Genomic DNA, 19,257 nt, shown 5'->3' on the forward strand with positions numbered 1-19,257 from the left:
ATTCCGCTCCATTGGCGGCATCCTTGCCTGTCTGTCAGTCAGTCAGCCCATCGCTGCTCGAATTGGATAGTGTTGGACCCATAGAATCGGATTGGTCGAGAGTGAGATGCACACGGCGGAGAGCAAGGAGGCTGGCGCGTTCGGCAAGGCGACTCGACAGTTGAACCCTCGAGTGCAGACCAACCTCGCTGCTGCCAGTCCACTCCCGTCCGTGCTCCCCGTCGATGGTCGTGCAAGGAGGCGGGCACGCTACAACGAGGTCAAGACAGGGTCGAGCATGTGCAGCGAGATCCATGACTACCACCACTAGCTTGCCGTCGGTCTGAGCTGCAATTTTTGGCAGCACACAGTGCCATCGCTGTTCATCAATGCGCCTTGAGCGAGGCGTGGAGAGCAGCAGCGTGGAGCAGCCCCTCTCTCCAGGCCCGTTCCGTCCTGGACACGCTCTCGTCTGTCTGTCTGTGATGTGAGCCTCAGGGCAAATTTCTGGTCCGCTTGACGGCAGTAGCGACTCGACTCGACACTCCACTCTGACTTCTTCTCAACGTCAACGCATAGAAGGCATTCAAGATGGTGAGTAGTCAAGACACACCACTCTCACTACATTGCAGCACACTGACCTCTTCTTGTTTTCACGTGGTAGCCCCTGCCCTCTTCAAAGAAGAATGTAGGCCTCGGCCACGCCATCATCAACCGAGTCTCTCGCGACGCCAAGTCACGCCCCCGCTCAGAGTTCCACACAACGGACGTCTCCTCCTCTTCAAAGCACGGCCTCGCCTCAGTCACTCAACAAGGAGATCTCGAGGAATTCCTGAATACGGCTCAGCTGGCCGAGCAGGACTTCACCGCCGAACGTAGAAATGTTACCGTTGTGCAGGCTCCGAGCAACGCGAGGGGAGCAGCCAGCCGGAGGGGGGAGAACCCTTTCCTCCTCGGTGGACACGACGAGGCTGTCACACTTCAGCGTCAACGAGAGAACAAGCAGCGACTCCGCGTCCCCCGACGTCCGGCTTGGGACGCCAAGACCACTCCCGCAGAGCTGAACAGGAGGGAGAAGGATTCTTTCCTCGAGTGGCGCAGGAACCTCGCGCAGCTCACTGATGCGCAACATTTCATCCTTACGCCCTTCGAGCGCAACATTGAGGTGTGGAGACAGCTCTGGCGAGTATTGGAGCGCAGTCACCTTGTGGTGCAAATTGTCGACGCAAGGAACCCACTCAAGTTCAGGTGCGAGGATTTGGAGAGATACGTCGAGCAGCTGGGCGTGGTGAGCAAGGAGGGATTGAGCTATGTAGGTGGAGAGGGGAGTAGCGGAATGGGCCCGAGGCGGAACCTGCTACTCATCAACAAGGCGGATCTGCTGGACGAGGGGCAGAGGAAGACGTGGGCAAAGTGGTTCGACGAGCGAGGCATCCGTTACGCCTTCTTCAGTGCGGCGAATGCAGCGGCGGTCCAGGCGGCAGCTGCGGCCGCTGAAGCCGAGCAGGAAGCCAAGGAAGCGGAAGACGAAGAACAAGGAGACGAGAACGACGTTGAGGAAGCCGAAAGCGAGGACGACGAGGACGTCGCAGAGTCAGGCGACGAGGACGCTAAGCTCTCTGAGGCAGTGCAAGCCGCACACCTCGCCAAGCCTCTCGTAGGCTCCGAGCCTGCGACCGTAGCTCGTGAGACAGCTTCCGCCGGCCACCAGTCCACCCTCAGCGAGGCAGTCGACGAGGCTACCACCACGCACTCGGCGGCGGCCCCCTCTCACTCGCAAGCCGACCCCACCCGGGTCCTCAACGTTCTTGAGCTCGAAGAACTCTTCATGGCCTCCGCTCCACCTCTGAGCGACTTTCACAGCAGTGCAACAAATGGCACTCCCTCGCACCTCACAGTCGGCCTTGTCGGTTACCCCAACGTAGGCAAGTCTTCAACAATCAACGCACTGCTCGGCTCCAAGAAGGTGTCCGTCTCCTCCACGCCCGGTAAGACGAAGCACTTCCAAACCCTCCCCTTCAGCGACCGTGTCACTCTCTGCGACTGTCCTGGTCTAGTATTCCCGCAGTTTGCTACGAGCACCGGGGAGCTGATCGTGGATGGTGTGCTGCCCATTGATCAGATGAGGGAATACACTGCCCCTGCTGAGCTTGTGGCTAGGAGGGTGCCAAAGGACGTGTTGGAGGGCTTCTACGGAGTGAGGATCCAGACGCTGGAGGTCGAAGAGGGAGGGACGGGCAGGCCGACCGGATTGGAGGTGCTGACGAGCTACGCTGTTGCGAGGTGAGTGGGCGCGGCGTACGCAGCGGGCAACACGATTGGACGTACGACTGACGACCCTCCTTCCCGCGATCTCTCGCAGAGGTTTCGTCCGTCAAGGTCAAGGAAACCCAGACGAGTCCCGTGCAGCCCGTTACGTGCTCAAAGACTACGTCAACGCTCGCCTTCTGTACTGCAACCCGCCACCAGGCGTAGACGAAGACGAATTCAATGCAGCACAGCGTCAGCGTGCCCGCGAAGCCCTCAAGGGCAGGCGATACGACCCACTCAAGGCCGAAGATGAAGACGCCAGCGGCACAGCCAACGCAGCTCCTGTGGCTCGAATTGGCGCCAAGTCCCGAGCACTGGATGCCGCCTTCTTCTCGACTGGTCAGGATGGTGGGGCTAGGGCGAAAGGGAGGAAAGGTCAGCCGGGCAGCGGTGTCGTTTCAGGGAGGGTGGGGGCGGATGGTAAGCCCGTGAGCAGGGCAGAGGCGGCCGCTGCGCAGGGGATGGCGGCTGGTGCTTCAGGCGGGAAGAAGCATTTCAAGAAGAAGCAGGGCAAGGTCAGGTATGCGGGAGTCACCAATGAGTGGACGGGGGCTCCGTAGAGTGCGTGTCTAGTGGGTATAATTGCAAGATGATCACATGCAATGCCGTGTTGCTCTATGTGCGCCTTCTTGACTAGGCAAAATGTACCCCTCTGCGATGGAAGGCCGCGAGTAGTCTAAGCAAGTCATCTACATCCATCTGCGCCGCCCTCTTCTCAGCATAATCGGTATCCTCGTTGAGCACCTTCCTCAGCAAATCGTCGAAAGTCTCTCCCTTGTCCAATACAGTGCCCCTCTGAGAAGCCACTGTCCTCCAATTCTGCTCCAGCATCTCCCTCACCCCCTTTGCCTCAAAGCTTGCCCTGACCATCCTATTCCTCCTACTGAACAGAACACGATTCATCCCGTCGAATTCCTCGAACTCCACATTGGGAGGTGGGTTCAAAGGTACGATGCGTACGACGCTAGACTCGACTTGAGGTGGGGGACGGAAGGAGTTGCGAGAAACCTTCATTACGTGGTCGACTTTGCTGTACAGCTGGACGTTGGCTGATAGGCGACACCAGAGGGAGGAACCTGGTCGGGCGACCAAGCGCAGAGCGAACTCGCGTTGGAACATAAGAATTGCGCAGCGCGGCAATGGGCGGTGTGAGAGAAGTTTGAAGACGATGGGCGATGAGATCTACGAGTGCGAGAGGTAGAGAGAGAGAGAGGAGGTGAGTGAGTGAGTCGGCGATGAGATGGTGGTGAGGAGAGGGCTCACTTGGTATGGGGTGTTCGAGATGCAGACGTCGAAGTAGGGTAGATCGACCTTACAAAAGTCGCCTAGCACAATGTCCAACTTCTTTCTCTCGGGCGTGCCCGCCACCCTCTTGTGCAGCTCAGCCGCCATCCTCGGGTCCATTTCCACTACCGTCGTCTTCTTTGCCTTCTCCAATATCCTCACTGTCAAGTTTCCCGTACCGGGTCCCACCTCGAGGACGGTATCGGTGGGCTTAAGAGCAGCACGATCAACGATGTGCTGGGCGACGAGCGGATTTTTGAGGATGTGCTGCCCGAAACGGTCGGTGTTGAAGATGGGATTGCCGGCATTTGAGGAGCCAGAGGCATCTTTGGACGAGGAGCTGCCACTACCGCTGCCATTGGTGGCCGAGCGGGATGATTGACCGGGCTTGGCGGCTGCGGAGTGGATTGAGATGAGCTTATCGGATACTGCGCGGGGCATGGTGGGCGACGAGTGACGTTGAGGAGAGGAGGGTTGATGGAGAAGAGCCAATAGGCGGGCGGACGGACACACGGACGGAAACGCGACCAAAATTTGGCGGGGAGACGACAAGGCGGCAGCCACGCCACGCGAGTCGAGACAAGACGACAGTGATTGTATGCTATATGCTATTCACGTTCGCCGCCCAGCGTTGATATTTCACCCACTGATACTGATCCTGCAACGTCAACGATCGAGTAGAATCCCCGTACAGCTCAATAATGCCTCCCTCTCCCTCTTCTCCGCAAATCCACACCCAGCCCACCTGATCTTCCCCTCTGGCCCAACCAAGTACGTGTACCCTACGTGCTTGTTGTGCACATTGAGATCCTCACGATGAATTCCACTTGCACTCGGTGAGTCCAGATCCAGCTTGGAGAGGAGATAGGTGTCATGCAGAGCCTCGGGCACTTGCGAGCGGACAGAGGAGAGGAAGAGGGAGATGAGGTAGTGCTTGAGCAGATTGGGTTGAAGGTTGAGCTGGATCAGTTGGAAGCGAGGGTTGGAGCCGTACAGATCCAGTGTCGGCTCGTAGAAGGACTTGCTATGCTCCTGTCGCAGGGTGAAGATCAGGGAAGACGATCAGCTCTCAGCTTAGACCTGGCGTCTGTCGGACTCGCCCGACTCACCTCCGAAATCTTCGAAGTCAAGAGCGTGACCACGCTAACTTTGCCCTCGCACATATCCAGCGTACTTTTCTTCCTCTTATCCTTGAGACAAGTCCCCTCGACGTTTGGGAGCCATCTCGCTCGATCGCTCCTTATGAGGGTATTGGGCGCCCTCCACGTCTTCCCTCCATGAGAGCGCAGCGAGTGAAAGTCGTGAAAGTACCCCTGCGTAGCAGATTGTACAAGACGACGACGTTCTTCTGCTCTACCGGACTCGAGATAGGTTTTGGCTCGTTCTGAACTGCTCTTGGCGGGCGTATGACGGGTGGGCTTGGTTGCTACGCCTAGTGGACGATCCAGCCAGGGTAGTGGGAGCTTGTCCTGCTCCGAGGAGTAGTGAGATTGAGAGGTTGAGAATATGGGCTGCTCTTGCGCTGACGTCGATGATGAGGATTGGGAAGGAGGTGTTGATTGAGACGGTGGAGGAGGCTTGGGCGCAGCTTCAGAAGAAGAAGAGGAAGGCTGTGCTGCTGCGCGGCTCTTGGGCTCGTCGCTCGAGAAGCGCACGAGTGGCAGCCGTGATGGGCCAGCTACAGCTTGCGTGCTTGAGCCCAAGAGGCAGCGATGAGCACCTGTACGGAGCATGGCTGCTTCTGCGATTGGCTTTGACTTGTTCTTGAAGTGACTGTGTTGCGAAGCTCTCGTCTCACCTTGCAAAGCGGACTGGCCGGCTTGAGCGTTGAGCGGTGAGCGGAAGGAGCGCCCGCCGGCCGCGGCTCAATCCAATGGCGCCACGGTCAGGCCACCAGAGGCTCATGAGCGACGTGCGAAGCTGGCAATGGCATCTTTGAATCAGGATGACGGCATCTTCTCACACTGAAGCCTTCTCTCAACCATCAAGGGAATCCGAGCATCCAAGCGTAGCACCGGCGACCAAAAAGCAGAACTCCGGAGGCTCGCGCGCTCGTTTCTATTAATCGCAGCCGACCTCGTCGTCGTGCCACGGAAGACAGGGGCGCTTAACGCATAACATTGCGTCCTCTTCTTCCTCTCACCGGGCTCGGTACACTCCCGAGCTATTCTATTCTACGGCGCTTCGGACAACCGATGGACGTAAAATAGCCTTCGATGATGCCCAATCGGACGCAGGCAGCTCACACGCTGCGCCGTCAATATCATGATGCCCCTCTGCCTCTCTACGTGCCATTGGCGTCGTCAAGAACCCGCGTGCGAATTGCTCTCAAGCGGAGATCCGGAGCAACAGACCATGACACCCCCAACGACTAGCGGACTCTTCTCGAAGGGACGAATCGCTAGCGAATCAAGCTGCTACTCAGCCGGGGCTTACAACGGGCTACAGATGGCCTCATTGTGGTCTGTATGCGAGGGCACGGCCCCCCTTTAGCGTTGCCATTCGATATAGTGGTGATGATGGCGGGAGCGGAGCCCAACGGGCACCGTAGCTCAAGTAGCAGCCTGCGAAATGGACCCCTAGCTGCCTGATGCTGCGAAGCGATGCTGCCGCTCTCTATTTTCGCCCGCCCCGCCGGGTGCGCTGCGCCACGCACTACTCTACTCACCTGTCGTCTTTGGATACGCCCGCATAGCTCTGCAGCAGCAGCGGCCGGGCAGCCTGGACGTTGGAGTCGAGACCGGGGCTCAATTTCTGCCTTGTGAGACAGGGCCAGGGCCGGCCAGGCGCAAGGCAGCGCACCAACGCCTCGGACTAGCCGGCGGATCCCCGTGCGAACGATTGAGAAAGAGCAGAGGCGGGGGCGTGGCGACGAGGACGAGAGGGATCAGGGATGGATCGGTGCCTTTCTATCTCACCTTCCCTCTTCATCAACAACATCCTTTCTCGTATCCTTTACCTCACGGCACGCATCGCAGGTCGCTGCGATCCCACGATACCACTGCGAGATCTCCTTTCCTCCACCTCCTCGCAATCTCGCCTCAAGCTCCCAGGTTCACCACCCGTCTCATCGAAGTCTCAGGGAGTCGCTGGTCTCACATTGCTCACCAGCAGCCAGCGGTTGACCTGGCTCGTGGGTGTTGTCTCTTCATCCTACTCTTGATACCACCTCTTCCTCTCTCTTCTCGTTTTTCTCCACACGTCAATACCCCAGATATCGCCACCATGCGCTCTTCATCCTCAACGGCATCATCACGACGCAGCTCTCACGGGCGCGCCCTTCTCGGACTCCTTATCATCGCTCTCCTCGCCACGCTCAGCAATGCGGCCCCTACCCAGCCAGGTGGCAATGTGATCATCGCTGGCGTCGGTCAGCTTGAGCCAGCACTCGCAGGCGAGGCCTCTTCACTACCAGCAACGCAGCAGCCCCTCGAGCGATCTCATCACGAATCACGGTCCGCCCAATTTGTCAAGCGAGGGATGACAGAGAACGCCGTTCTAGGAGCGAGGACGTTCTCCTCTGGAGGGATGGGATCGTCGAGATCACGCGTCGGCAGACCGAGATTGATGCCCTTCCCCGCGTTGGATGAGCCGATTAGACGAGTGGGCGGTCTGATGGAGGCTGTCAGGACAAGGGGATATTAAGAAGCTCAGAGACTGCGGAAATGATGTTCAAGTGGGAGGGTTCGCTGCGTTATGCTGTTTTGACAGATTTCACCGCGGTACGGCGTTCGCCGCTCGCGAAGGAGCCAGCTTAGCCGCCGGCGATGGGGCAGCGGGGGACTCTCGTGGCGAGCAAAGGCTGCGTCCTCTTGCTCTTTTCCACGCGATATTGCCTCTGCCTTGCGGATCACTCCCCAACACCAGCTCTGATTCAAATGCTCCGTCTGCAAGATCCTGGATCGGCATGTTCAGCATCCCCTCTCCTTGCCTACGGACAAAGTTCATGGCCACGACTCATGAAACGTGCTTCCCTGCGTCGTTTGCGCAGGATCATCCCTTCGACCCTATGGACAGTAGACTCAACCTCACATCGCTATTCAAGGCTCAATGCCTATCCCTCCTCCTACCAAATAGACCTCTTCTCCCCCACTCACCTCCTCGGATTCCCTCGCCTCGCCAACTACATATTGTCACCTTTGCTCCCATTCTATTCTCAGTTTACTGCCGCTTCCCACATTCCACCTTGTACGTAGCCCTCCTTGCCTCAGTCAATATCCCCTCTCCTACTCGTATGTTACCCCACGTCTGACGTGTCGAGCGAAGTCAATGGCACGCACGTCGTGCCTCTCCTGAACGTCTCCTCATTGTCTCTCTTCGTGAAGCGATCGCTGCAGTGATGAGAATACACGAAGTGACAAAGATTCAAAGGTGATGCATATTCAACGAGCCTGAAGTCCGGTCAAGCGAAGAATGATTGCATGACATCGCGTCGTCGCAGCCAGCAGGGCAGGGGCAGCAGGTAGCCTAGGCTGAAGCTAAACAGCAGCCCACTCTCTCCTCCCACTCTCTGCCCCGCTTGCCCTCAACTTGCCCGCAACCTCCTCCCACTCGTCTCCAAAAGGATCCGCATCGTCCTCACCCTCTTGATTGAGATCCTCATCCTCTTCGCCGCGGATCCATCGCTCCTCGTCCTCCTTACTCCAGAGGCTGGACGTCTCCTCGCCAATTCGCGGGCGATGAGATTGACGCCAGGATTCCAGCTCGGCACCGTGGTCGAGGCGAACGACGGAGGATGAGCCGGAGTGGGTGGTGCCGGCGATGGCGCTGCTGCGTGGTGGGGCGAGACTAGATCGCGGCGGCTCCTCGTCTTCTGATGAGTCGTAATCGCTGTAGTCTGAAAGGCTCCCACCACCTCTGCCTGATCCACTGCCCGCAGCTGTAGACGAAGTCGCTGCAGCGCTCCCACTACCCCTCTGCGGTCGCAGACTCGGCCCAGCGCTCACGCTACTTTGTGTCTCATCGAAGTCCAAGTCCAGCAGATCCTTCATCGCCTCGCCTGGCTCGGCGCGTCGTGAGTTGTGCCTGGCGATACCTCTACGTTGCTTAAATTGGAGCTTTTCGATTTCGCCCTCCCAATCGTCACCACCAGCACCCGCAGCACCACTGGCGCCTGATGCAGGAGCGAAGTCGGCGTCGGCTAGTCTTTGACGGACAGCTTCAATTTCTGCGTCCTCTGCTGCAGCCTTCTCCTCTGCAGTCATTCTATGCCCGGGCGCGTCGACCAACTGGCTTCTCTTGGCCCCTCCTGCTCCTTCATCCTCCGAGTCCGAGTTGTCGGGCTTGCTCAACTTATCGTAAAGCTGCAGCGCGATCACAATGCGCTCGTTGGCCTCGATGAGGGCACCGACCATCTCCTCGTCCTGAACCAGCTGAATGTAGCGTACCAGCTGCTTGCGTTCAGTCTTGACACGTTCGAGAGAAGTCTGGACGCGTGAGTTGGAAGAGACCGACTCGCGTTCGCGATTGACGTGCTGCAGGGCGTTGACGAGGTTGGTGCATGATCGGGAGGAGACGGCGAGGTGGTTGAGGATTTGAGGCTTTTCTCTACAGGCGGACGTGAGTGGAGGAGAGAACAGTAAGCTCGTCTTGCCTCGTGACCTTCCCAAACCTCGAGCGCTACCCACTGCTCGTAATTGAATCGTCGCACCTGCCCACGATTCTTGCCTCCCTTTCCCTTCTTCTTATCCTCCTCCTTCTGCATCTTCTCTGCCGTCTTCCTATCCATTCTGATTTGCATATCTCTCCTTCGCTGCTCGTCCTGCTTGCGATAAAGCTCCTCTGCCTCGCTCCTCTTCCTCTCTGCCTCTCGCTGCTGTCTCTCCCTCCCACCTCCGCACGCTGCATACAGGCCAGAGGCAACGCGCATGGTCGGTTCACGAGAGTAGGTCTGTTGCCAGCTCAGAAGCAGACGCATGAGCTTGCGCCGTACTGAGGCGTCGACAAGAGGGTCGGCTGCAGTGAGCTTGATCTGTTGTACCAGCCGCTCATCGGCAAAGGTGGTCTGGAAGCGTGGACCACAGTTCTCCACCAGGGCACCTAGGATGGTAAGGGCACGCTTTTGGCCGTGGACGCTACCATACTTGAGCTTCTTGCGAGTGCAACGGGCTGCTTCTGCTGGTCCAGAGGACTGGAGGTTGATTGATTCGACAAGCTCGGGAATGCTGTGTGGGAGAGGTGGGAGTGAGGCAGTGGGTGTGTCAGTAGATGGGACTGCGATGTTGTCTCTTTGGTACGCACCCTTCGTAGTCATCCTCCTTGTAGGTGTTGCTGGTGAGGCGGTCGAACCAGACGCTCACACTGCTGAAGGGCTTGGCACCCGATAGGGCTTCGTTGACAGACTGCGGTGGTGTGGAGATAGAGCGAGCGGAGACTGGTGAATGTATGCTCTCATAGTACCATCCTCCTGCCTGTTTGGCCTCACCTTGAGCCTGTCCATGGTGACGCCTTGAGTTGATCACGATAGCGAATGTGATGTGGTAAGGAGCAAGGAAGCGATATCGTCGTCGGGGGATGGCCGAGTGGGGAAGGAGGCAGGCAGGGTCCGCTCAACCAAGCGCTTGAGCCGGCATCATTGCCTTCGGGCTGGCGGCCAGGCCACCGACCGGCCCTCTCGCAGTCCGCCCAATGTCGCTTGTCATCGCGCATCCAGCCACACCAAAGAGGCGCCGAGCGGAGAAAGCGAGCGTGCTCGAGCCATGCCGACTAAGATTTGCCAGGAATCCGCGGAGAGGCTTCTTCCCTTTCCGCCATCATTCAAAAGCTCAGAGATTGACTCGATGCCATCGGCTTTCAAGCGTGGACCGAGGACCATACCACAGGCCAACACGCCGTCGACTGCATCTGCGCCAAGTACAGATGCTCCAAGCTCATCGACAGGTCAATCTGCGCCGGTAGCAGGGAGCAGCACACCGACCTTGAGCACCCGCCCAACGACCCATCCAACCCTCCGGCCCTCACCCTTCCCTCAACAGCTCCCCCTTCCACTCTTCTCCCTAGGTCTTCACGCCATCAACGATGTCTTCACCGGTGTAGGCCTGCCCTCTGCTTCCCTCGCCCTCTTCCTTCCACACCAAGACCCATCCAGCGGACGGGATGATGAGGATGAACGAATGCGAGTCGGAGCGGCGCAAGCTTATGCTGACCTGCTGAGCAAATACGCTGCTGCACAGGGACTGGCAGCGGGTCAGAGGGTGCTGATCATCGGCGAAGGGGTCGAAAGCTGGACACAGGGACTGATGGGATGGGCTGAAATGGATGAGGACATTGGAGCGTCGAAAGGGGAGTCCTCGTCATCGTCGCAGCCACCACCAGCAGAGCCTTCAAAAGCAACTCCGGTGGCTACACCGGCCGCGCCTGATGAGGAGAAGCTCAAGGTTGCCTTTCGCTACGAGCGACTCAAGCGCATTAATGATGGGGCGACCGATCGCGAGTCTTCCTCGTCCAGCTCGACTTCCTCGCAGCCCTTTGTCCACCCATTCGACCTTTCGACACGCATCTCACCTCTCGTGCTGCAAAAGGCAAAGAGCGAAGGAAGGCTGGTGGTGCATGATGTTGCTGAGGATGTTGACGAGGAGGAACATTCCAACACATACGAAGAGGTCTGGGGGTTGGTCCGGTCCACCGTCGAGCGCTGGAGGCAGTCATCGTCGACGGGCGAAGAGGACATGAACAGCTCACTGCCAGCACGCATCCTCCTCCCCTCGTTGGGATCACCATCGTGGAGCGTCCCTCCCGAACGGAGCCACGCCGGAGAGGCATACCGTCTTCTGCTTCGGATCAAAGGCCTGCTGCGACAGACGGCATGGCCTTCCGCCTCATCATCTGCGTCCGCAATGCAGCCACCAATACCGATAATTGCCATCTCCTCACCCTCAACTTGGCTGCTGCTGCCATCGCCTATCGGCAGCGCCGCAGCAGACGTGGCCCATCGCCTCTCCTCACTAGCGGACGGCGCCCTCACTCTCTCCTCCTTCTCTTCCGACCCACGAACACGCTCCCTCTCCGACTCCACTTCCATCCCTTCCACTTCCTCCCCCTCGCCAACCCTTTTCACCGGTGCCCTCCGTGTTCTTCGTACGCCCGCGCTGGGATCACTTCGCGGACCCTCCATTCGCGCCTCAGCATTAAGGGGAATGGGCGGAGGAGAGGAATCCGGTGGAGGGGCGGGCAGCAGTGAGAATGCTCTTGGGTTCAGAGTGAGAAGGAAGGGGGTCAAAGTCGAGGTCATGGGGAGGGATTTGGTCGCTGGAGGCGAGCCGAGCGGAGGAGGTGGTGATCGAAAAACCGAAAGGAAGACGCAGTCGGGTGAGGGTGGAAAGGTCAAGCAGGCGGGAGCAGAGGGGGCAGGGAAGAACAAGACTACAGCGGTACCGAAGGCAGCCTCGCCGTCGGTGAGCGTGGGGATCGAGGCTTCATCACCACCGAAACAGCCAACCGCTGCAGCAGCAGGAACAGCTTCAACTCCCCCGCAGCCCGCCACCGCTCCAGCTCGTGCACCCCTGAAAGGTCTCGCAGCGCTACGGGCTCGTGGGCTTGAGGCGCAGCAAGGCCAGGAGACTAAACCCTCACCGAAAGCTCAGCATGGAGGGCCGCATGGCTCGCACGATTGGTGATGATGGTAGGGGACTTGAAATGGAATGCACGATCACACTGGGGCAGTCATACAGATGTCTAAGTCGTGTGTGATTGATGAACGGAGAGTGACGAGATAGCTAGCTAACGAGGCCGCAAATGGCCCTCGACGGTGAGAGAAACAGGAGGAAGAGAAGTTGAAACCTCACGACTCTTGCGGCTTCTTGGGCGATGCCTCTGCTGACTGAGCAGGCGCCTCAGATGCTGGCGCTACCGAAGATTGCTGAGCCATGCTCGCCCGCTTCTTCTTCGGTGGAGGAGCACTGCCATTTGCGCCATCAGCGAGTGGTGCAGCTGTGGAGGAAGCGGTATCGCCAACTTTATCCGCGCCATCTGCTTCGCCGTCACCCGTGCTGGTGCGGGGTCGCTTCTTCGATCCACTAGCAGTGGCGGGGCCGCCTTGCTCCTCATCACCAGCGGCCGGACTTCCATCTTTGGACGCTGCGGTGGCTGTCTTTTTCTTCTTGTTGGGACCCTTAGCGGTGCCGCTCGCAGCGCGCCCACTGCCTGAAGGTCGACCGCGGCCGCGTCCCCTTCCATTCCCACTGGCCGCAGGAGACGCCCTGCTCGAGTCGATCTCCTCAATCTTGGGAGTAGCAGAGGGAGGCTTTGCGCCGAAGAAATCGTCCTCATCGTCGTCTAGCGTCCAGTCCAGCAGCTTGTCCCTCGCATCTTCACCCCTCGACCGTCCTCCACACTGTGCCTGCTCCTTGTTCATCCTCCTCTTCCTGTGCATCTCCCTCGCATTATCCGCCTTGCCCTGCGCCAAGGCAGCCTCCTCCGCCTGTCTGCGCCTGAGCATCGCATCGGCAAGCTGATCGTCGTCCATGAGCAAGCTGACAATCTCCTGCGGCTTGGCGAGACCAGAGGCTTCATTGTACGTCTTGTTGCCGACGACCATGTCCTGGACCTCCTTCTTGTTGCGCGCCATCTTGATGATGCGCTCGTCGATGGTGCCCTTTGTGATCAATCTGTAGACGGTGACCTGCTTCGTCTGGCCCAGTCGGTGGGCGCGGTCCATCGCCTGCTGGTCATTCGACGGGTTCCAATCAGAGTCGAAGAAGATGACGGTGTCCGCTGCAGTCAAGTTGATTCCCAGTCCACCAGCGCGAGTAGAGAGAAGGAAGACGAACAGCTCCGGCTTGGTCTGCCAGTCAGTGACCATATCTCTCCTGTCGGAGATCTTGGAGCTACCATCGAGACGCAGGTACTTGTACTGCCGGTAGATCAAGTACTCCTCCATGAGGTCGATCATCTTTGTCATCTGGAAGTAGATCAAGACGCGATGGTCGTTCGCCTTGAGCTCGCGCAGGAGACGGTCAAGGTGGGCGAGCTTGCTCGAGTCGATGATCAGCTTGTTGATCTGAGGTACGGTCATCTGAGCTGCGGGAAGCTGGTCGACGGAGGACTCGGCGAGGACACCTCGAGGCGGCAGGCCAGGCAACGGGACGCGCAATGCCTCGACGAGGTCTTCGCGCTCGCATCCTGGTGGGGGCACGCCGTAGAGCATGCTGGAGACGAGATGGTCGCGACGTTGACGCTCTTGTTCGGCTTCGAAAGGCCCATCATCCGCGTAGAGGCGGACCGGAGGCGCGATAGCTGGTCCTTGCCAGACACGAGCTTCGGGATTGGCGAGCGGTGAGGCTTGCACGTAGGCTTGGCGGACGTCGGTCAGCGGCGGCAGTGATGCTGCGGAGTCGATTGGTCCGATCTCAGCGGCACGAGGCGAGACGCGGGCGAAGGGGCGCACGGAGCTGGCAGCGAAGTCATTGTCGCAGAGGTAGGGCTCCAAAGCCGCCAGTCTGTCCTCGCGATGGATGTTCTCGATGATTTGTTGCGCCGTGTGACCGTGGAAGGCAGTCTCGGCCTGCTTGGGCGAGACGTCGACGAGCGGCAGCGCATCGAAGGCAGATCCATCTCGCTGCAATTCCTTGGCGATGTGCCCTGCTCGCCAGATGTTGAAGAGCCCATCGAGGTACTTGGTCTCGAAGCCAGCCTCGGTGTGCGGGCCAGGTCGTTTGATGAGGCCTCCCTCGCGCACAAAGAGCTTGGGCAGCCTCATCTCGATAGCGCTCGTTGCTGAATCGGGGCAGTAGAGCTGGTCACCCTCGCGCGAGAAAGTGCCAGAGCGCGAAAAGTTGCCAAAATGAACCGGCGCTGTAACGTCTGCCCTCTCAAACAGCTCTGGGTGATTGCACACCTTGCGAAACTGCATGACCAAGTTCATGAGATGCTTGAGGCCGGCCTCGTCGTGCAGGTTGGACGCTCTGTCCATCAGCTCAGCGATGGATACGTTCTCCCTTAGACCGCGGTAGAGCATCTTCTGCCTCGCGCTCATCTCGCACATGACGTCAATCTCGATTTTGTCTCCCAGCTCGTTCTGGACGTTCTTCTTGATACGACGCAGCATGAAAGGTTTGAGGATCATGTGCAGGCGGCGCAGCTGGCCTTCGTTGAGCGTGCCCTTGTTCTCTGCGTGGCCTTCGATGTCCTTGGAGAACCACTCGCTGAATTCATCGTGCGAGTCGAAGAGTGAGGGCATGATAAAGTGGAGGAGAGCCCATAGCTCTTGCATCGAGTTCTGCACGGGCGTACCCGTGAGGAGCAGGCGATTGCGGCAGTTGAAGCTCAGCAGTGTCCTCCAACGGGTACTCTGTGATGACTTGATAGCCTGAGCCTCGTCCAGGATCATGTACTGCCACTTGATGCGCTTGAAGTACTTCTCGTCCGTCACGACGAGCTGGTAGCTGGTGACGAGGACGTGGAAGGGCGAATCGCGATTGTATGACATGTGCTTCTTGTTCCAAAACTTGCGCAAGATGTTGCGATCTTTGACATTGCCCCAGTATGGCAGGGCCTTGAGGGCTGGCGTGAAGCGGCTGATCTCCTGCTGCCAGTTGTGCAATGTCGAAGAAGGCGCGATGACGAGGAAAGGACCCCAGATGTCGTGAACCTCGGCGAGATAGGACATGAGCGAGATACTCTGCACCGTCTTGCCCAGACCCATCTCGTCTGCGAGGATACCGTTGATGCCTTGCTCGTAGAGGTTGGCCAGCCAGTTGAGACCTTTGAGTTGGTACTCTTTGAGCTGGCAGGTGAGCATCTTGGGCTGTGTGACGTTCATCTGGCCCATCGAAGTTGGGTTCTGGAAGTTCATGTCATCCGAGTCGAAAGCCTTGCCCAGATCTTTCTCTTCGATGCGCTTCTCGCTCGTCGATGCCGCTGCGTCCTCGCCTTCACCGCCTTGCATCTCTTTAATCTTGCGGCGCTCCTCTTCAGCGACGGCGTCAAAGGCCTTTGCCTTGTCCTTAGCCGCCAGGACGGCGGCCTGCGCGTTTCTCGCAGCGTGTGCTCGCAGATTGCTCTCGTCGTCATCGTCAAAGTCGATGTCCTTGAGCTCCGGGTTGTCCGCTGAATCATGCATCGCCGCATCCTTCTGTTGATGCGAATCCATTGGTGGCACGCTGGCAGGAGCATCCGTGTTATTCGGCGACGGATCAATGACCTTGGAGCCGCCGGACGTCTCCTCTGACTCCTCAGCCTCGCTCGTCCTCAGCTTGTTGCCTACGAAGTGCGAGTAGAGCTCCGTCTGTGTGATCAAGAAGTTGAGCTTGCGAGCCTGTCGCTTGGCCTCACGCATCTCCTCCTCCTTGCGCAGTCGATCCGCGGCTTCCTTCTCTGCCTTGCGACGCAGCTCCTTCTCTTCCTTTTCGTTGCGGCGCCAGAAGACGAGCATTTCTCGCATCGCCTTGCGCGAGCGCTGCTGGACGTCCTTGGTCGACTTGCTGTTGCGCGCTTGCACACGGCGAGATTCCCGCTCGACAACACCTGCGATGCGCTTGGCGAAGCTGGCTTTTGAGGACGTGGTTGACTGGACGTAGCGGTAGACCTTGGGGATCTCCTTGCGGGCCATGTTAACCCAGATACGGCGGTGGGCGTCTTCAAGCTGGCGGACACGTCTGGCGTCGAGCGGCACAGGAGGGCCGTCTGGGTCTGGAATCTGGTCGCCAGCCCCAGCGGGCTCCATTGGCATCGACTCGTCTGCGTCTGGAAGGGGCGTGCCGCGATCGCTGCCAGCTGGAGAGCTTGCTCCGGGAAAACCTGTAGGGCCATCTTCCATCCTTCTCTTCTTGTCTCTCCATCCCCGCGATGGCGTCGAAGCACCGAAGCCGCTCTCGTCGCCGGCCTCGTCTGGCGGCCCTGGCCTGCTGGCATGCTTGCTGTGGCCCTTGCTCGGCCTCGACTTGTTCTTGCTTCGATGCGCAGTGCTTGGACTGCCCTCCTCCAGGGTGGCAAGCAGCTCCAAATCGAGCTCAGCTTCCTTCTTCCTTCGAGCGGCCTCTCGCTGCATCTTCGCAGCCGCCTCTGCCCTCTTCTGCTCGATGAGTGCCTTCTCCTCTTCCTTGCGCACGACGGCGCTGAGTCTGGCCTCATATCCCTCTGCCAGCCGCTTCTCGACGGAGAGGTGACGCTCCTCCCACCGCACTTCGTAGGCTTCCTCGATGGCTTGGGCTCGCAACTGGAGTCGAACGCGATAAGCCTCGAGCTCGTCCTCCCACATGAAGCGATTGCTCTCGTCTGGCTCTTCGAAGTCGTCTCCTTTCTTACGGCTGCGCTTTGTCTTGTAGCCTGACTTGCTCTTGGCTGCCATTGATGCTGCTTTGGGTGGACGAAGCTTTGAGTGCGATGCTGCAGCGTCCGTCGGGGGTGAAACGCCATTGGAGTATCCTCGAGGCTGAGCGGAACAACGTGGTGAGATGAAATTGTCAGCTTCATCTGCTCATAGTAGCTCTGTGCTAGCGTGGAGCTACTCACTCTGCTACTGCTGCCCATTGCTGGCTCTACTATTGCAGGCCTGCCCCCATCTGCAGAAGGAGAAGCAGGTGACCAGCGCTCCATCGACGAAGCGGCAGCCATGGGTGGTGATTGCTGAGGATGCTGAGTATTACGTCTGCTCGCGCGAGGTGGCGATGAGGCAGCGGCGAGACCTGCAGCTGAGCGCTCAGCATGCTGCTGCCGGGTTGAGTGAGCATTGTCCCAACCTGCTCGGGATGGTGGAGGAGGCGAGAGTGATGATGCTGAAGGAGGCATAGGGGATGCCGAAGTCTTGGAAGGCTGCCGTGCGCCGCCGTCATTGAGGATGCTAGATATGCTCATCATCGGACGAGAAGGTACAGCAGACGCGGCAACCTCTTGCTCCATCGCGACGCCATTAGCTGCGAAGCCATTGCTATTGGCCCCATTGGAAGAAGATCCTGATGCGCCAGGCGACGTCAGAGAGGTGTGATGAGATGGCAGGCCGCTCATCGTGGGCGCGATGTTTGGTCGTCCTCGCGACGATGAGGCAAAGGCGGGCCCAGCTGGCGTGGGCACAGGCGTGGGGGCGTGCGTATATGCAAAGGAAGGATGAGGCTGAGCGTGATGGCGGTGGTGATGGTGTTGGGTACCAGCCTGAAGCACGGCCTAGGGGCGCCGAAGACGGGAACGCGGTAGTGAGCACAACGGGAAAGGGAGGGAAACAAGGGGAGCGGGTCTTGCTCGCTGGTGGTGGCTGGCTAGTCTTTGCCTCTGGCTCCTCGCTGACGTCCTCCTCGCCTCCCCTTTCTCTCTCTCTCTCTTGGAGACAGAGCGCAGCGTGCGTGGGCGGAGGCGGCAGTCGGTGTCGGGCGGGCGGGAGAAGTCGAATCGATTTCGCCCAGACCACACACACGCCGCCGCGACCACGCCGCCAGCCGCGACCCTTTCCCTCGACGTCTGCAGGCGCGACCCACCGGCAAGCAAGCAAGGCATCTCTCGAGATCGCTCACCACATCGCTCCCGGCCCGCGAGCTAAGGCCAGCGCGCTCCTGGCCGCTGGCACCTCGTCGTCGCTCAGACGAGGGGTGGCGACGATCAGGCCTGCTCAACACAGTGCCGATCGCCCAACTACCACTACGATCTCGTGATACGCGACGCGTTCGAGCTAGGGCTATAGCGAGGATATCAACGCGACCACTCTCACTCACCTTTGCGTCTGCTATCACGCCTCGCTCGCGATCTACTGAGTAGGGCAGCCTCGCCGTCGGGTCAGCGCTCGCATATCGATGGTCGTCATGCCCAATCACGTCGATTCTACTACTATGCTGCAAGTGAATAGGCTCGAGCCTGCCTTCTCGTGACGGTGATGAGGCAGAGGGAGACGTCGAAGTCGAGCCTCTAGCCAGGATCTGCGTCCAGTCTTCTACAGGTATGGGAAAACCCTCTGCAGGTAGCGAGGAGAGCCAGGTTGGTCGATTGCAGTGAGGCGGGTACGACGTTGACGAGGAGTGAGGAAGGCCACGAGCAGAAGTCGGCAACAAGGCTCCAGGTTGGCCAGACTCCTGCTGAAACTGGAGCTGAAGCTGCTGCTGTCGCTGCTGCTGAGCATGCTGCTCTGCCCTGTATGTCATCAGCATACTCTCGATCCACTCTGCATCACCCTCTTCGCAGCTATCATCATGGACGTGCGGGCCATGCCGGTGCTGACCAGCATCATCTCGACGGGACATGGTGCGCAGCTAGGGCGGTGTAGGCGAGAAGGCGTGCTGGAATAAGAGGCAGGCGGAGGGGGAGGAGGGGGGGGGGGGGGGGGGAAGGGGGGGGGGGGGGGGGGGGGGGGGGGGGGGGGGGGGGAGGGAAGAGAGGATGGTAACGAGGCAAGAGTTCGGTGAGGGGAGCCGGCGGCACAAAGGGGCCAATCAGACTCGCTCCCACACGCAGCCTTGCTGCTCGCCGCTCGCCGTCACAATGCGCGCCCTTCATTAGCGTCAGCCGGCGCCAGCAATGCGCTACCTGCCTGGTATGCCTTCGCTGAGCGTACGTGCGTGGCGATTGATTGCTCCGGCTCCATCGTCGCCTTGAGCCTTTGGCCCTCGCGCCCGGCCGCCGAAGCCGCCGCCCACGTCCACCGCTTTGAGTGTGGGTGCGATACGGGGGTGCGGTTGCTGGGCGGGCGGTGGCGGCGCTGCGCTTGGAAGCGGCAGAGGGCTGAGCGGCCGATGAGCGTTTGTTCTGCGTGCAAGGATATTAGAT

The 19,257-nt window shown here is 59.3% G+C and overlaps 8 protein-coding genes across 8 annotated transcripts; 3 read left to right on the forward strand and 5 right to left on the reverse strand.

Annotated features, from left to right (window-relative positions):
• Nucleotides 1-516: 516 nt before the first annotated feature.
• On the forward strand, nucleotides 517-3,185 carry BDZ90DRAFT_240799 (P-loop containing nucleoside triphosphate hydrolase protein). The gene is made up of 3 exons (XM_025507383.1): nucleotides 517-573; nucleotides 644-2,262; nucleotides 2,342-3,185. Exons 1-3 carry the CDS (start codon nucleotides 571-573, stop codon nucleotides 2,847-2,849), a joined length of 2,130 nt encoding a protein of 709 aa, XP_025361696.1. The 5' UTR covers nucleotides 517-570; the 3' UTR covers nucleotides 2,850-3,185.
• Nucleotides 2,846-4,051, reverse strand: BDZ90DRAFT_253051 (rRNA adenine dimethylase). Its single transcript, XM_025507781.1, has 2 exons — nucleotides 3,553-4,051; nucleotides 2,846-3,471 (listed from the first exon to the last, which is right to left on the reverse strand). Exons 1-2 carry the CDS (start codon nucleotides 4,012-4,014, stop codon nucleotides 2,923-2,925), a joined length of 1,011 nt encoding a protein of 336 aa, XP_025361697.1. The 5' UTR covers nucleotides 4,015-4,051; the 3' UTR covers nucleotides 2,846-2,922.
• A 110-nt stretch (nucleotides 4,052-4,161) lies between these two features.
• On the reverse strand, nucleotides 4,162-5,347 carry BDZ90DRAFT_232644 (hypothetical protein). Its single transcript, XM_025506331.1, has 2 exons — nucleotides 4,683-5,347; nucleotides 4,162-4,605 (listed from the first exon to the last, which is right to left on the reverse strand). Exons 1-2 carry the CDS (start codon nucleotides 5,304-5,306, stop codon nucleotides 4,240-4,242), a joined length of 990 nt encoding a protein of 329 aa, XP_025361698.1. The 5' UTR covers nucleotides 5,307-5,347; the 3' UTR covers nucleotides 4,162-4,239.
• Nucleotides 5,348-6,798: 1,451 nt separating this feature from the next.
• Nucleotides 6,799-7,218, forward strand: BDZ90DRAFT_260759 (hypothetical protein; the record flags this gene model as incomplete). The annotated part of the gene is made up of 1 exon (XM_025508291.1): nucleotides 6,799-7,218. The coding sequence occupies one exon, from the start codon at nucleotides 6,799-6,801 to the stop codon at nucleotides 7,216-7,218; it is 420 nt and encodes a 139-aa protein (XP_025361699.1).
• An 833-nt stretch (nucleotides 7,219-8,051) lies between these two features.
• On the reverse strand, nucleotides 8,052-10,012 carry BDZ90DRAFT_260760 (hypothetical protein; the record flags this gene model as incomplete). Its single annotated transcript, XM_025508292.1, has 4 exons — nucleotides 8,052-9,120; nucleotides 9,201-9,737; nucleotides 9,814-9,914; nucleotides 9,998-10,012. The coding sequence occupies 4 exons, from the start codon at nucleotides 10,010-10,012 to the stop codon at nucleotides 8,052-8,054; spliced, it is 1,722 nt and encodes a 573-aa protein (XP_025361700.1).
• A 311-nt stretch (nucleotides 10,013-10,323) lies between these two features.
• Nucleotides 10,324-12,271, forward strand: BDZ90DRAFT_280017 (hypothetical protein). Its single transcript, XM_025509234.1, has one exon. It carries the CDS (start codon nucleotides 10,353-10,355, stop codon nucleotides 12,186-12,188), a length of 1,836 nt encoding a protein of 611 aa, XP_025361701.1. The 5' UTR covers nucleotides 10,324-10,352; the 3' UTR covers nucleotides 12,189-12,271.
• Nucleotides 12,162-17,638, reverse strand: BDZ90DRAFT_185740 (hypothetical protein). Its single transcript, XM_025503817.1, has 2 exons — nucleotides 17,023-17,638; nucleotides 12,162-16,942 (listed from the first exon to the last, which is right to left on the reverse strand). The coding sequence occupies exons 1-2, from the start codon at nucleotides 17,512-17,514 to the stop codon at nucleotides 12,353-12,355; spliced, it is 5,082 nt and encodes a 1,693-aa protein (XP_025361702.1). The 5' UTR covers nucleotides 17,515-17,638; the 3' UTR covers nucleotides 12,162-12,352.
• Nucleotides 17,553-18,799, reverse strand: BDZ90DRAFT_185719 (hypothetical protein). The gene has a single exon (XM_025503816.1). The coding sequence runs from the start codon at nucleotides 18,732-18,734 to the stop codon at nucleotides 17,763-17,765; it is 972 nt and encodes a 323-aa protein (XP_025361703.1). The 5' UTR covers nucleotides 18,735-18,799; the 3' UTR covers nucleotides 17,553-17,762.
• Between the last annotated feature and the right edge of the window lie 458 nt (nucleotides 18,800-19,257).

This window comes from Jaminaea rosea, assembly GCF_003144245.1.
Source record: "Jaminaea rosea strain MCA 5214 unplaced genomic scaffold BDZ90scaffold_8, whole genome shotgun sequence".
Lineage (NCBI taxonomy): Eukaryota > Fungi > Basidiomycota > Exobasidiomycetes > Microstromatales > Jaminaea > Jaminaea rosea.